Source organism: Pleurodeles waltl, chromosome 5 (genome assembly GCF_031143425.1).
Source record: "Pleurodeles waltl isolate 20211129_DDA chromosome 5, aPleWal1.hap1.20221129, whole genome shotgun sequence".
Taxonomy (NCBI): domain Eukaryota; kingdom Metazoa; phylum Chordata; class Amphibia; order Caudata; family Salamandridae; genus Pleurodeles; species Pleurodeles waltl.
In genome coordinates this window covers 113,335,928-113,353,187 of record NC_090444.1, presented here as the reverse complement: position 1 = coordinate 113,353,187, position 17,260 = coordinate 113,335,928, and the positions used below count along the sequence as shown (strand labels likewise).

The 17,260-nt window shown below is 40.2% G+C and overlaps 1 protein-coding gene across 4 annotated transcripts in view; it reads left to right on the top strand.

Moving 5' to 3' along the window:
- Window positions 1-16,745, top strand: part of LOC138297218 (uncharacterized) — a 52,103-nt gene extending 35,358 nt beyond the window's left edge. For all 4 annotated transcript variants that reach the window (XM_069236706.1, XM_069236705.1, XM_069236704.1 and 1 more), the window contains 2 exons: window positions 6,863-7,030; window positions 16,493-16,745. In XM_069236706.1, coding sequence (XP_069092807.1) covers window positions 6,863-7,030; window positions 16,493-16,521 — 197 coding nt within the window. In that variant the 3' untranslated portion in view covers window positions 16,522-16,745. The remainder of the gene's footprint in view (window positions 1-6,862; window positions 7,031-16,492) is intronic.
- Window positions 16,746-17,260: the final 515 nt, after the last annotated feature.

Below are 17,260 nucleotides of genomic sequence, written 5' to 3'. Positions count from 1 at the left end.
ACCAGGATTTAACAAGAGTGTGGAACACCACTTGAGGGATTGTTTGATGTGTGCTGTTAGTGATAAATCACAAGTCACCTTGCCAAGTCCAGTTGAAGAAATAAGAGTGCATAACACACCATCAAGTAAGCTAGCAATGGATATGATTGGTCCCATGGTGCTATCTAGTGGAGTGTGAGAATATGGTGTCGTTTTTGATGGATTTTTACAGCTGCAGGCCTGAGCTCAAGTTTGTGAAAGTGCCTAATACCACAAAGGATATTGAATTCCTTGAATCAGTTTTTGATAAGGAAGGAATCCAAGATTAAATCCTAACGCATAATAGCTGTCAGTTTACTTCAGCTCAGTTTTCTGATTTTTGTTTGGTACACATGGGTGTTAAACACACAAAAACTTTGTTGTATCATCCCAGAAGCAATGGAGTTGTAGAAAGATTTAATAGAGTTATTAAAGACAATGTGCAATTGGCAAAGGTAAATGGATTAAATTGCAAATTGGAGCTTAAGAAGTTTTTATGGGCTGTGCGTTCCACACCTGGGTACATATATAAGGAAAGTGGCACTGCACCAAGTGCAGTGCCACATTCCTTGCGCCCTTTACTGCCCCCCTACCGCTACAATGTATGCGCCAAATTCAAAATACGGTGCATCCTGCTGCAGGGTAGAAGGCAATAGCATCATTTTATATGACACTATTAATGTATTCCACAGGAGAAGCGCCAAATGTTTTGCGCCACTCCTGCAGAGTACATAGGGGCCCATTGTAAACAATGGTGTGCCCCCTTTTAACACCTGCTCTGAGCAGGCAATAAAGGTGTCGAAAAAAATGACACAAGGAAATCTTCTAGATTTCCTTGCGCCATTTGTTCGCCCCCCCTAATGGGGGAACGCCCCCTTTGCATGCATTGTGCCACTTTGTAAGTATGGCGCTGGGATTTTGGCCTTGTTGGGCCACATTAGCGTACAAACATTATGCTAATGTGGCGCAAGGAGAGGCTAGGGACTCTTAAATATGCCCCTAATGCGGACACAGGTGTCGCACCGCTAGTGTTGTTGAGAGGCAGGATTTCAGCAACTAAATTAACAAGACCGTGGATGGGGGAATTTTCCATTAATAAATGCATGATAGAAAATTTGTGTGAAAAGAGAATACAAGCTCAGAACAAGTAAAGAAATGTAGAAGAGCCAAGAAAGACAATATGTATAAATGAAGCGTATTATGTAAAATTTAAAGGTGTTCACATAATCCAGAAAGAAGGGTCAATGTTTTGGGCACCTAAGAAAGTGTTAAGGGTTTGCAAAAATGTGGTTAAATTGGAAGATGGCAAGGAAAAATTATCAATAGCTCATGAAATGAAAGGAAAATATAAAAGTGATTTAAGTAAATGAAACAACAAGAGTCAGGACAGGTGTTAGAAAGGCCTAAAACCTAGGATATCTTCAAGGAAGAAGAAATTACCAAACAAATTTCAAGATTAATTACTTGACATGCCTACAAGAAGTTAACATTTAGGATATTCTTAAGTTGGATTTGGAATTTTTGTTCCCCTTTTAACATTTTTGCTTTTTCAGTGTATTCCAATTCTTATATACCTCTATATAAATTTGTTTTTGTTGTTTAGTTTATTTGAACATTGTACATTTTAGTTTTGTTATGCTAAGGGGAAAGATGTGTTGGGTCTTAGTAGATATTAAAACATTAATAAAAGAGCGTGCAGACATTGGAATGTTAGGGTAGAACGTTAATGATAATTCTAGGAGGAGCGGATGGAGATGTCAGTTGAAGGGACGGACTGGTGGTAGAAGGTTGTATTGAATGTGTATTGATCAACTTGCTTGACTGAATACAATTTATCTGCATCTGACAAGTAGTTCTTGTAGAGGGGATAAAGATGGTGGATGGGTGAAGGTTATCCTCATATGTCTTGTCTTAAATTTGAGTGGGTCAGGTTGTCACTAAGGGTTGCATGTAGAGGCAGTTTTAAGACATGCTGCTTTAGCATATTGCATAGTGCAATGTGCGAAACACAGTCACTTCCAATGTTATTTTGAATTTGTGGTAAATAATTGGTGGCGGTGTCATTGGCAGCTGTGTGCAATATCTTGGGAGTGTGGGATCAAACTGAGTCAATGATAAAAGGCTTTGTTATTGCCTTTGAAGGTGCAGCTTAATGGTTGACTGGGAGTAGGTGACTTTGACCCTGTATGCGGTTTCTGTGATAGGAGATTTCATTTTCCAATTTTAGTTTTATACCATTTTTTGACTTATTTGATGGTAGCCGTTCTACATCAGTAAGAACTTGGGACCACTATGGTTATAGAGCACACCTTTGGGAAAGTTTGGTGTCAAACATGGCGTTTGGCAGTGCAGAAGGAAGTTGACATCTGCTTTGGAGTGAGCAGTGATTACCAGAATGATGAGTTCTTGCTTGAAAGTTTAAGTGAAAGTCCATGAAGGAACCGTGCTGTGGTTTGACCATTTTTGATTGACAGTGGTGGGCGATATATGTTGGGGCATGCAGACTGGGGTGGTAGAATAGTTTAACCTGTCTACTGCCATTTCAGAGTCTGCATTTCTGTGAATGCCAATTTAACAGTGATGACGTTGGTCTGGATTGGCTCGGTGGGTTATTGTATATTCATAGAGTTACAAGTGTTGAATAGCATTCTATAACATAGTTTCAAATCTCAGAGAAAAATATTGTTGAGTTAGATTATGGACAAAGTGGCGATGAGGTGTGCCATTTCATCCATGATGGTTTTGGTGCAACCTGGTGAAGTGTTGGTCTGCGAGGTTAAGTGGGTAAGCGGCTTGCACGTAATTGTATAGAATTATTGGTAGAGAGTTTATGGCCAGGATAACTGCAGAGGCATAGAGATATGTCAGATTAACACTACTTACATCTGTATGCTCCAAAAAGGGGTTATAATCACAAGAATGTTCCCTGCATGACATACTAGTGTGTTCACTTGCCCTGAGCGTCCAACTGCATGTGAAACTGGCGTAACCTGTTTTGTTGGTCCTGCACCCACGCTAATATAGCGCCAGCGCAGAGGCTTAAGCCTGTCCATGATAACACAATGTCCAGAACCTGTACTTTGACCTGGAGGAGTGCTTCATGCATGCCCTTATAACTGAGAGGGGACTATGGTCAGTGTCCTGAGTTAGTCACATGAAGCTGTGGTGGCAGCAAACAGTGTTTTGTGAAGTATTAGTCTTGAGCAGACTTTTCTTGATGTGTCAGAGGATACTGCAGTCCACTGACCCCACTCATGTAAAGTTCTGCTTCATTGTGACGCCCCCATACCATAATGCTGACATTCCGTGTGCTTGTATTCACTATGGATCTGTAGCACCTGTGTGGCAATATGAATGTGTGCATGGTGAGTGTCTCAGTAGTGGAGTCGCTGGCACCCATTTTGGATGTTCCCTGGCCTAGCATGGCGCAAGATGGAATGTGGATGCAAGTTCCCCAGACTATAGATGTATATTGACTGCATTCCAATGACCAGAAGGTGGAGACCCACACCATGAATTAAGAAAATTCAATGAGGTCTTTGTTAAGAAAGGGATGCTGGTTATCTTCCTGAATGGGTCAGCAGTTTCTGTTTTAGGAGTTGAGGACATTTCTAGGCAAGGCCTTCATGGACATCATTTAGGGGTTACCAGGGTTGTAGTTGCGACTTTTGGCTTGCCCTTTGCTACCCCTGGCCTCAGAGGTGGCAAAATCAGTGCCAGGAACACAGAGGCTGCTCGTCCTCATGGACGTCAGCTGGGGTTCCACTCTTTTTGTTTTTATCACACTAATAGTGAATAATAGCATATTATTCACTATTAGTGTAATAGAAATGGAGTACATTTAGCCTGAATATGCCCCTCCTTGACTGATGAGGTAAGTAAAAAATGCTTTTAAATGTATGTTGTGTGTGTGCTTGCTGATGTTCATGTCTTTATGCAAGACAAAGTATATGTAAGGATGAATTTGTGTATCTGTGTGTGAGTGAAAGTGGAGGTCAAAGGGTGTGTGATGTCACTTCCGCTACCCCTGGCATTTCAGTGAATTAATGCCCATGAGGGCCTTCCCTTTTTTTTCTGATCCTAATCACTGCTTCAAAAAGGCTGATATCAGTGAGGTAGAAGGCACTTCATTGGGCCCTTTTTTTGGATTCTTCTTTTCGGAGCCAGCATCATTACCTGCAGCTGTATGAGCTATCTCCTTACACAAATGCTGTGTCTGTGCCACCGAACCCATTTCAGAACCTTAGACAGCAAATTCATATTCCCTGACTGGGAAATCTGTATAATACCACCCTAGTTATTTCCAGTTCCAAGTTAATTTTGACTAAACAAGGGCTTTACAGACTACTTGAAGGAGTACAGGACTGGTGAGCATGTGACATCCAGTTTCCCAGAGGTGAGGGCAAATTCACCTGAAGTCAGGAACTGGCTGGAGATTTTGTGTAGCACTGAGGTTCATGTCTGCTTGATCAAAGAGAAAAGGTGAGTGCCTGCTCCTGCAGGGAAGAAACTGTTGAGGAGGGGAATCCTGGTTTGTGAAACACTCAGAGTTAGCCACCTACCTTCCTAGAGTGAAGCTGGTGTTGACCTCCCATAAGATAGCTTTAGGGATTCCTTATTGCCTTTAATAGGCTGTAATTTGTAATTAACTGGAGGTAGATATGGCATGTTTGGTACCTATGGAATTGTAAAGATAAACCTTCTTTAAAGCTGAAGTTGTATTTTTAATTACAAGTTTGAAAATGCCACTTTTATAGAGTTGGCATTTTCATGCCCTTAGCCTTTTGTGTCTGCAGCCTCCCTTGGGACACATGACTGGGTGTAGCTGACAGCTAGACTTTGTGAATTCCTCCCAGACAGTCACACAATAGAGGGACTAGGTGTGTCTCAATGGCCCATCAACTGGGGTGATGGAGGGGTTGGAGCTGAGCACAGATACAGTTACACCTGAATAGGATGTGTCCTGTCTCCACACAAAAGGCCTAACAAACCTGTATTGGCACTCCAGTCAGCTTGGAGCCAGGACAGGGGAGTCAGGAAATTCCAAGCACTTCAAAGAACCTTTCCTTAAACGTCTCCCGCTTTCCAGAAGAAGGGCACCAGGGTATAAAAATAGGACCTTCATACCCAATCTTGAGTTCACTACTGGACCTGTGAAAGGACGCTCAGAGGACTGCCTGCTGCTGTGACCTCCTGTTCACTGTGTTAGACTGCTACTGTACCTGGACGGACTGCTTTGCTCCCTGGAGCTTGCCTTGAAACCTCTTTTGAACCCTCAGAAGCCAGCCCTGCTGTTGGACCCTGCATCTGGACCTGCTCCCAGGACTATGAGAAGTGGCTCCAAGGGCTAGTTTGCTGGTCACCTGTTCAGAGCCACAGGGACATAACAGGGTCTCACCATCTTGAACTCACGCCTGGACCCAGACTGAGTGAGTCCTGAACACCCAAGAGGTGTCCTACCAGTCATGAACCCTTGGTTGTATTGCTAAAGGTACCCAAATTGCCATTTTTCCAAAACTGAGGAAGTGCTTTGAGAACAGGAGGAGACCAGGACTAACCTGCATGCCTATCCGCCAGAGGTGCATCGCCAGTCGGATTGACTTCACAACTTCTCTGGCTACGTTCTTCTACGCAGAAGCAAATCCTTTTCAGTGGTCCTTCGCCAAAGGCGTATCCAACCTCTTGGAACTCTCTTCACCTGCAGCCCTCTGCCTCATCCCACTGAAGATTTTCAACTTCCATTTCGGCAACTAAGTCAGAAGGTAAAAATATTCACTGTGGCTTTGCCTCCTAGAACACTCCTGCAGCCTTGTCCTGCTGAAATCCTACCTTCTGAGACATTTCTAAGTCAGAAGCCAAATTTGACCAGGCCAAATTCACTTCTTATATCAGAACCATGCTCAATCGCGGTCAGCCTTAACTTTCTACTTTGACGTGTCCTTGCGCGACTAATTGCCCACGGTTGGTGCTTTGATTTTTTTATGCGCTCAATTTCACATAAAAACTTTCAAACTCATAACTCCGGTTCTACAGATTGGATTTTTGTGATTTTTATGTCAAATGATTCATTAAATTGTACTCTATTCTTTTAAACTGGTTTGAGTTTTTTCCTGTGTTGTGTTATAACTTTAATATTGTTTGTGTGTTGCATAAATATTTTACGCCTTGCCTCTAAGTTAAGCCTGCCTGCTTTTTATGCCATGCTACCAGAGGCTTAAGCACAGATTTATTTAGTGACTTTTTGTGGTTCACCCTGCATGGGATGGTGGCTGTTGCTTGATCAGGAATCACACCCCAGACAGCCAACAACCCAACTTCTCACACAACCGCAACAACTACGGCTGTAGCCCCTATTTGACCTGCGGTCTGCTAAATGGTGTCTGAGAGGTTCCAATACATGTATGTGCCCTGGGCTCTTAAAATCATTGAAATGGTTCTGCTTTGAGCCTAATTCTAATGGAAAAATTAGAAAATTAGCCTCCCATTCTAACTGTGGTGTTATGCCTTAGACTGTAGTTAAATACACAGAGCCCCTAACAAGAAAATGGTAAAACAAAAAGATGATCCAAAGTGCATTCAATACCAGGGTTTGTGGACACTTAAATGTTTGCTTTTGTTTAGTAAGGGATATGATGGTTGCGGTATTGTCTTCAAAATGTTCATGATTTCAAAAGCAATTTGAACATTTTCAATATTATGTTTTCCGGACTTGTTTATTGTATTATCTTTGTTAGAACTGCATACATCTTATTCTCGGCAGTTCCAAATGTTATCCGCAAACAAGTGCCCCCCCCAAGAATAAGTAAATTGCCTTCTTTGCCTATGTCTTCCTTCTGTCTTGCAGGGACTGGACACCTATGTAAAGAAGATCTTCCATTTCAGAATGTTTACAAGGCCCCTGTATCAGATACTACACATAGCTTCCCGAACCGATCCATTGGCGCTATTGTGGCGATAGCGGTGCTGTTGGTCATTGTTCTGTCGATGGTGGTGTATGTGCGGTGCAAAAAACGTAAGCACTGAGTCTTTCTTTGTTAGCATCTGAAGCCACTTACACATTAAACAATAGCCCTGAAGGCAAGACAACATTTGTGGTTTTTGGAAGTTTTCATTTTAAATTTCAGTTCAAATATTTGAAAAATAATCTGACGCCTGGAAACCTTACTGATTTTTACACACACATCTTAGAAAATAATAACAATAGAATATTATATAATAAAATTTGAAACATTCATGGCCTGATTATAACCTTGGTGGAGGAGATTACTCTGTACCAAACGTGACGAATATCCCGCCCTCTGTTTTACAAGTTCCATTGACTATAATGATCTTGTAATATGGCGGACGGGACAGCTGTCCCATTTGGGACGGAGTAATCTCCTCCGCCAAGGTCGTAATAAGGCCCTCAATTTACATGTATGATGTCCTATGCTGCACAAGGTAAGTCACAGTAGTACAGAATATACCTCCAGAGGACAATCCGTTCTGAAAATTGGATTGAACTGGACTGAGGACACCATGAATAAACCCGGGGGACCCGTGTGTTGTCAATGTATTAGCTACACTGGTTCACTACAAAGGACACTCGTAACAGAGGTGTAGAAAATCAGGTGAGAGAGTTAGTGCTTCTGACTGGCCTCTGTGGGATAAGGATTAATCTGAAAGGACAATCCCCTGCAAAACTGAGCCTAGAAATGTATTGATGGCCGCCTTCCAGGTGTAAATGACATGGCCTTCAGTGTATAAATTCTGTGAGACACAGGAACCCCTTATTCATGATTTAAGGCAGGTGAGCTTAAAGTTTTTTTTTTTTTTTTTTAATTATTTTTAGAAAGCGTTCTCACCAGATTTGGTACCTGATCAGGTTTCTTTCTCTTTTATAGATGCTTCCTGTTTTCACATTTCCACAGAGCTTATTGGACTCTCGGCACTGAGCCAGCATTGAACAATATTTTATTGTCTGCTTTGCCTCCTCTGTCTAGGTTATCTCAGTGGTCAGCCAAGACACCATACCCACAGTGGTGGAGCCAACAGGCCCATAGCGTTGTATGTGTGATTACTTGGGTGCAGGCAATTTAATGAAGTTGGCCATTGTAATACAATAGTAGTAGAACAAAGACAACATTTCTTCACAAAGATTGCGATTTGGGAAAATAGGAATTAATGATACATTAAATTAACTTATTTAAACTAATTAACAGTATAAATACAATTAATTTAATGTTTTAAAAAATACAATAAAAATGGTTTACACTATAATATCATTTAAAACAATAACATGAATTAGTAATAAAACATAATTGAGTCACTTTAGTTCTATACATCACTTTTAATATTTTTAATAGCTTTTTTTTACTTTAAGTGAGATTTTGTTCTTACTTAAACTTTAGGAACATAGTTTTCATTAAATGTACTATAGTCAAAATAGTTACATTTAAAATTGAAATTGTTAAAAATGCTGCAGCGTTTTTTATTTGGCCCTACATTTAAAATAAATATATAAATTTGATTTACATTTATATGTAGAATAAATATATTTTTCCTAATTGTTGTCAAATAAATAAACATTTTTACTTTTCCAACACTTCACTATAGGAAGATCTCTGCTCCAATGTAGAAATGAGTAAAAACTTATTTAAGTTAAATATTAATGTAAATTACTTTTATATATTCAGTTTAAATGTTAAACAAAATAAAAGAAGTATAGCACTATTAACTTTAGAATTAAACATTTAATTCATTAAAATGCATTAAATTACAATTAGTTATTTTTTCAAAGATTTATTCAAATTAAATCCCACCTAAGTTAAAATGTTTACATTTATTTATTATGTACAAAAAATACAAAATGTTATGTATATAATTAATGCAAAACAATGTAATTATTTTTTAATAAAAATTAAAGTTACATTTACTTTTAAATTAAAAAGGTTATTGTAACCTATCATCAAAGGTTTATCAGAAAAATATGTATTGTTAATTGTTTAATACTTTAACATTAATAGTGGAAATAATATTAATTTAACATTACTTCCGATGGGGTTCTATTTCAAGTCCTTGCCTTCATTATTTTCCATGGGAGAGTGTTGCATTATCAATGGTTGACCATATGTGATGCTTGACTTACTACTACTCTTTTTTGGCAGCAGTAATTTAAACTCACAAATGTGTGTACACCTTTAAATGGCTTTACATACGTAAATGGTGAATAGCCAAAAGTAGTAAAGTTACTCAAAAAGTGTAGGAGTAAAGTTACATGTGTAACTTACTTACAAATATAAGTTCCCTTGGTAAGTGGCCCCACGTGTTGTTTACTTCCACAGTTTGTTGCATGATAAAACAATGCCCCCATAGTAGGGGTGGTTCAGGTGGCCACTGGAGAGACCCTCCACTGTCCTTGGTAAAATGCAGCCTTTTAGGGGCCTGCTCAGATCTTTACTATAGTATTTGCAACCACCATATTTTGGTAAAGTAGTAAAGCCAGGATTAGAACTCAAGTTTCCTGAGACCATAGGTGAAGCTGCCCAGTGGACTATATCTCGCTGTGAATTGTGGTGATGGTACATCAGTGACTTTTACATCTTGTTGGTGGTCCTGCCAATCATTTCCTGCAGCACTCACTAAGTTAATTGAGCCTGTTTCTAAGCAAAATCAATCACCACAGGCGAGGGACTAAATGTAGAAAACACTGTGAGGTACATTCTCTGGATCTCGGGGCACTAGGTCATTACTAGGAATGTCTGTGGCAAATGCTGTTGTTTACCATTAAATCCAAAATTCAGTTTCATTACAGTTGAATAACCAAGGTACAATTGATTCTTCAAGATACAAATAGCCCAGTGTCCTGGGTTGGAAAATAGACTGCTACACAGATGGTGTAAAACACAGTACTCACACTCAATAGACTAAGGGCCTCATTACGAGTGTGGCAGTCTGAGCAGTGCCACACTTCCATTGACGGTCGGACCGCCGCACTCTAGGCTGTCTGACTGCCCAATTGCAACTTTGGCAGGCGAACCCGCCTAAAGACCGCCTCAGCGAATTCAGCGCTGCCTGGCTGATTTTAACCCCAGCATGAAAAGGCTGGTGGAAGGCCAGTGCAGGGGGCCACGAGCCATGGGCATGGGCAGTGCAGGGGCCCCCACCCAGCACCATGGGAATGCGCACTGTCTGCTCTGCAGACAGTGCGCCTTCCAAGGGTGCTAGTTGGCCCCCCACTGGGCTGCCGGATAGGACTCGGCTCTCTTAAGGGAGCCGAATCCTATACCATAGGACTGTTACTCTATTGCAATGTTCCAGCCGGTCAGTTCGGCAGGAACATTGTAATAGTATGGGGGGGCGCCACTGGTATGATGGTGACTTCCTTCCCACAGCATTGGCTGTTGGCTAGTCTGACCGCCAATGTTGTAATCAGGGCCTTACTGTCTGGTCAGGTATAAATTACCTCCAAAGGCTAGTGGCCTAATTTGAAGGGGGTGGTATGAAATCGAACCTAACCAATGTGCCCTGTAACTCATATCTCCCTCCCAAAGAATGATTGTTAATCCTCTCCCACCTCTCTTTTACAAACCTCTGCCATCAGAGTATTTGTAGCTCTTGGTCATAGCTCTTTTTGGCCTCTGAGAAAATGTTTGCAAATACCCATCACAGGCAGCAAAATGGCACCTATATGTGTCAATTTTCAAAGCACATCGGCTATGTAATTCTCTAATCAAACAATCCAGGCAGATATGAGGAAAGCACTGATTGTTTTCTGCTCTGCTTGTGACGTGCCTACCCATTCCAGATTTTTAGCTGTAAAACGCAAGTTAAAAATAAGGCTATAATTCACTGAATACAGACTGATCCACCCGCATGGGTCTGGTGCCCTCTATTTCTCTTAGCAAGATAGCTTTCCTGGATGCCCAAAACCTGAAGCCAATAATGTATTGCACAACCTAGAAACTGGCTTGTAAAATTATAGAAAATGTATCATTATAAAATCAGCATATACTGTTAACCTTTGCTCCTTTTGTACTTTTTTAGCAGTTTATACTGTGCTGGTTCTGTTTTATTTATTTTTTTCTCAGAGAATCTGCATTCAGTTCAAAGCTATTGTTTAAATGCAGAGGGTACACAAAAACTGCCTAACCTAATTTCCTGAGGCAGGCTGAACTGTTTCATAAGTGGGCTCTTTGCCCAGACATTATTATGGAAAGGGTTGTCAGTCTGTCACATTTCATGATGAATTCCAGTTCGCTCTTGATAATCTAAGCAAAAATGGAGCCGGCTTGTTCTCCAAGGAGAACTGTCATCGATATGTTGAAGAAAGATCATACTTACAGTAATCTCATGCACACAGTAATCATGTTAAGAGAGTCTAACTTTAGAGAAAGACAGATATTTACATTTAGTGGGCATCACTGTGGTTCTGTTGGGACTGGGCCAAGTAATATATGTATAAGTATTCCTTTAAAGGAATAGATATAGCTTATTATTTTTATAGGGATACATGCCTTATTCATGGTCGCTTATGGTGACGTTTTTCAGATTGATCTGTTTTGCTGATCTGAGATTTTACCTGCATGTGTCAGAAGAATACAGGTTTCACATGTTGACTGATTCAATACACACTCCATATATTTATAAGCAAAACAATTACCATAATTTTATTTATAGCAATTTTCACAGTAAATATTGTGTTCTAATTTGATGGATATATAACTGTTGAAAAATAGTTCAGTAGTTATTGGTTTGTGCATCTCAACAAGTATATATATATATACAAAAATAATGCAATTGTTCAAAACCTGTTATTTTGTCCTTTCAAGTAGGTAATATTTCATACGAAGGGAGGTTCAAAGATATCTGTTGGTTCTGTAAATGGAATACGCACTATGTGACACTTTTCGTTTTAGTGTCACATGTTTTATATGTTTTCTTTGCACAGGTGTAGTAATTTCCGGCTTCTTACGTCTCCCTGTCTGCTTGTTTTGGCTAGTATCAGGGATTCCATCAGGCCTTCATTAGCACAGGAACTGTCTCTTTTTTATGTGTTTGCATGGATTTAAATGCCTCTGTAGGTGCGTCCACACCATAGTGGGCACAGTGATACCCACTGAGTTGGACGGTGTGGTTTCTGGCTGAAGTGGAGGTCGCCATCTAGTGTTTGAGATTTAACACAATAATTGGTGACTCGAATCTGGCACAGTCTGCCTTAATGACAATTTGTTCAAGAAACAGCAGGTGGAAGTTTGCATAAACCTTTGCTAATGTTGGAATTAAATAACTTAGAACACTGATGAATAAGATGGGGAACAGCCCATCTGTGAATAAGTTAGCAATTTGTACAACAAACATCAAAAAGTGATAACAAGATATTCTGCTTCAAAATGTGGGAAAAAGTAAAAGGGATCTGTGGCACTGATAATAATAATTTCTACATTTCTTTGTGTTTTGGATACCATACTCTAGCCAGCCATGGGAAAAACACTATTGCAGTAGATAACCAAGCACATTAATACTGCTGTTTTAGTCTAGCACCCCCTGTTGGGCCCTGGTAAAATTGCTAGTTCATTAAGTATTATTGTGCGTGGGACGGCTCAATTGCATGAATGGCGCATCAGGTAGACGAGCAGCTCCGCCCCTGATTGGGCTGATGTTGGCTGCTTGTTTACAGTTCTTCATAGAGTCAAATCCCAACGGGGGCAAAGAAGACACCAGCTTTTAAATAACAACAACAATGGCATCTTTTATGGGTTGTATGTGAGGATATCGATAACAGAAATATTGTCTGACAAATATTGGGACGTACATTTTGCTGACGAAAATTTGGCTCCTTTAGACGTTCTTTTATTAACTCTAGAAGAGCAATATTTTGTAGACAGTACTTAGGAAACAGGGCAAGGAGTATGGAAAAAGTGGTCAGAAAAAAAGTGCTTGCGAATTGTGGACCAATGTTTTGCGACCAGTCATTAACTTTGAGATACAACCTATGTATTAATAGATCGTATCATTAACTTTCAAGTAAAGTAGGATTGCAGAACGACCTGCCTAATGAATATTAATGAATATCAATTAGGCAACTCACTATTTCTGTCCCTCTGTGATTGACGGAAAAATAGGGATGATGGCCTGCAAAGAACAGAAAGCAACAATCCATGTGTTTACAGTACCATATAAGAAGGAACCTTTTATAGCATCCTTTGCTCCCTAAAAAGCTAGTGCTGTTTGAAAAAAAAACCTTTTGGTGAACACACCGACCGGAGCAGGCAGTGATCCAGTCTAAGAATAATGCTAAGAATAATCTGCCCTCCTTTGAGGAGTCGGTAACACTTCAATAGTTTGCAAGTGCAATTGCCAGCACAACATGTGAAAAAGTGGTTTATAAGTTGGGGTGGATAGGTGTCTACCACATGTAATAAAGTCATACTTTTAGGTAGAGGCGAAGGTTTCAGTAATTTAAATCTGAACTCAACTCCTGGTAGAGATAACAATGAGGAGACAGGCTTAACTTAACGAAAATGTACAGATCATATAGAAGTACCAAACAAGTAAAAAGTCAAAAACGCAACACCATGAAAAACCCACCCTCGTTTATAAAATGTAAGAAAATGTCTTATGAAAAATGACAAAAATCCAATAAGAAAAACTCGAAATATAATTTTGTCAAGATTTCAGTGTAAAAAGCAGCAAGAAAAAGTAAAGCGTCAATCATAGTCCATGTTAGTGGTAGACCAGGTCCAAGATGCAATTTCAGGCTGACAACAATGAGGTTGGATTGATACATGAAGTGGATTGGTTCCAGTGTAAGTCTGGAAGCCAAAAAATTTTAAAACGTTTTTAAGCCCCACTTGTTTGGTGGAAAAGTTTTCAAAAGTTTCCAAACTTTCATCTGGATCCCAAACAACCACAGTTCTAAGGCCCTGACCTCAGGGAAGGCACGTAAACACACACAGGGTGTCTGGAAAAGGCCAACAGCAGGGTCCATTCCAGGTCCATTTTCTATGGGCCGTCTTGAACTTTATTAAAAAAAAGGCCTCTTACAGCCTATTGACCCTTAGACGTCTTTATCCTGGGTACAAATGGGAGCAGGTCCATCCCTTCAGGTCCCCTCACAGGTCATAAACAGCAGGTGCAGTCCTTCTTCCATTTTGAAAATGTTCTGATGGGGTGCCTGGGGTTACACATGGCGCTAGCTAGTGGGTGGAGATGACTCCTGAGTACTCACTAACCAAAGGGTTAAAAGTTACCGGGGGCAGCCCCATCCACTTTACTAGTTGGTCCTGTTTGGCTTAGTGCACAGAGGCCCAAATTGCTATGTGTCAGGGCATTTTCAAAATGGCAAAAGTCTTCGACCATGCTGAGCTTTGAAAGTTGTGTATGTGTAGGAGAGTGCACTATGGTACTCACTAGCATACTCCCACAGCTAACACTAAAATCCAGTTTGCAGCAGACCCTGCTCACAACAAACTAGGATACAAAAGTCTGGTAGGACAAAGGCAGGGTCCTACAGCACCCAGACGGGATGCATAAGAACTATCCTGGCATCCTGTTTTCCTTTCAAGTGTCATGTGTCTCAAAGAGACCTATCACTCGGGATATGGCACAGTGGGGTCACCAGGATGCCAACAGCCCCACCCTGAAGACTCTGCATAGCTCACTGGAGTCATTCCTGCCCAGGCAGGTCAACCTATTTTGTACCACTTGGAGGAATTCCACACTTGGCTCACTCCTCACTCAAGGCTGAGGAAACTCTGGGAGTTGTTAGAGGCAGATTAGCCCTCTGAAAAGCTCAAGTGGGTAAAGGGTAACTTTCTAAAAACCCATTTTCATTAATATTTTTTTTTTAATCCTACTTCACAATTTAAATGGATTTTTAATGACTATTAGAAATAGTAGATTTTTTTTTTAACTGGTCCCAATCCAGAGATACGGTATTCATATTTTAATGTGTACTCTGATTTTGTTTGTAGGACAGCTAGGCCTGCCACAGGGAAAGTGACATTTTTAGTCTTGTCACTCTAAGGACATGGTAGCATTAATGTTCTACATGTCCAACTTTTAAGTACCATGCATCATACCTTGTGGACTACAACACTTACAAAGGGGTAACTTGCTACATGTTGATGGGAGGTTTTTACCTGCCAAAAAGGGTTATTTAAACAGGTCACACAGCAGGTTTAAACTGCACCAATAAGGCTTCAGTGGTAGGCCTGACGTCATGTTTTCCTTGTCACACTTGTGCTGCACTCCAAAAGTGCCATGTAACCTCCCAAGCCATGGGGGAAGTTAATATGGCTTCACAGGGGAGTTAAATATGTCAATCAGGGATTAGCCAAATTCTACTTGTTTAACGGGTCAGAGCATATACACTGGGACAGGACAGCAGTGTGCAGAGGCCAAAAAACAGCAACAAAATCCAGACAAAAATAGTGTTTACGCAAAAAAGGGGTATTTTCTCACCCAAACTATTGATACATACCACTCCAAATTGTAAGTAGAGGGGACGCCCATTTGACCACCCTACCTAATTGCAAATCAGAATAGGTTGGTATTCCCATTTAGTCAGTTGGAAATGCTTTTGTAAATTGAGACCGCAAATGATATGGTACAACTGGCCCTACATCATGGTCATATAATATTTGGCCTGAGGTATTCTTGCACAATTCAAGCATATCATTATTGGTATGAAAGACGGTAAGTGTTGTGAACTGATAGCATGTCTAAGCATTGGATGTGGGTAAAGGATGTGTGGTTGGGCATAGGTACTAGAAGAGAACTAGAGGTCCTGCTAACATGGGCCTGAGGTTAGTTGAAAGGCTCTCAATAAAATAGTTTTGTAAAAACAGCCATTCAGGAAGCTATGACTAACTCAGCTCCCATATTTCATAGGTGTATCATTTAATCAGACATACACAGACGCCACACCAGATGAGATATGTTGCTTGAGATAAAAATCATCTGGATTGTGATCTTGAATTAAGTTCTTTATTTGAAATAATCCTGCATATGTTTTGAGGAACTGGCAAGCTTTACAAATACTGGGAACGGGGGAGTGCATGTTCAAGGGGGCTGTATCCTACTGTAGGGTCCCAAACTGTCTCACAAATGATAGTGGATGGATCTAAAGTTGCCTCTGTGAACAGTGAGTCCTACTGTGCTGATGACTGTAAAATTTAAAATTCTGTTGAATGAATATCATACATTACAGCTGTAATAGCATTATAGTAATATGTCTTGCATTTACAAAGATGTGATACAGTAGGTAATATGTACCTCTACTGATAGCTTAGTTATAATTTCAATTTATGCATGAAATCATTTGTCACATATCTGTGATCCATCCCTCTGATTAATAATCAGGTGTCCCTCGATATATCTTTTATAGTTAATATTGCTATTAAATATCATTTGGCACTCATTCTTTTCCTACATAGTTTGTACACTTTGTTGCTAAATAATGACTTTCATACCTTCTTTTGACCTATGGAAGGATCTCCAGCAGTAGAAGTTACTCCGTAAAAAGTGAAGAAGAAACTCAAAAAGCTGGGAAAAAGTGGAAAAAGAGAAGTGGCTCCCATGCGGTACGACGACCCCAAAACTCCCGTCCAACAAATCACCTCCATTTATAAGAGTGTCTGCAGGGTACTGGGAAGAGAGACTGAAACTCAAGAGCTTTGTTTCTTCGTGCTATAACAACTGGAGCACAAGATTTCACTTTACCATTAAAGTTCTATTAACGTTTATATGCTGTATTTAACTTTTTTTATTGTCTCTGTGAATCCTTCATCATGGGGTTTGTTTGACTGCAATCTACAGCTTATCAGACATTATTACTTATTTGCCAAACAGAATGATCATCAGTCGCATCATGCATATCCTTCCATACACAGGCTGGAGAGAAGCAAGTATTGATGGTTATCTAATGAAGTAAGCAGATAAAGTAATTTACACTACCTTTAGAACAGGTTGGTTTTGTTGGTCAAAATTATAAATTAACCAAGTACCTCTGCTGATCAATTAGGCTGCAAAAAAGCTAGAATAGGAGGCTTGTTTTTCCATGTAAATGATAAGTTCAAGGGGAAATGTTGAGCTCGTAGCACTGGTGACTCGATCAACTGTATTTTAAAAAGCATTGGCAAAGTCAGTAGGTCTGGTTTTAATATGCTGTGGTGTGTGGGGAGTGCAGAATATAGACTAAGCTAATAGGAGGAAATAGTATGAAATAGACGACATACGCCTGAAAGATTAACACATGAAA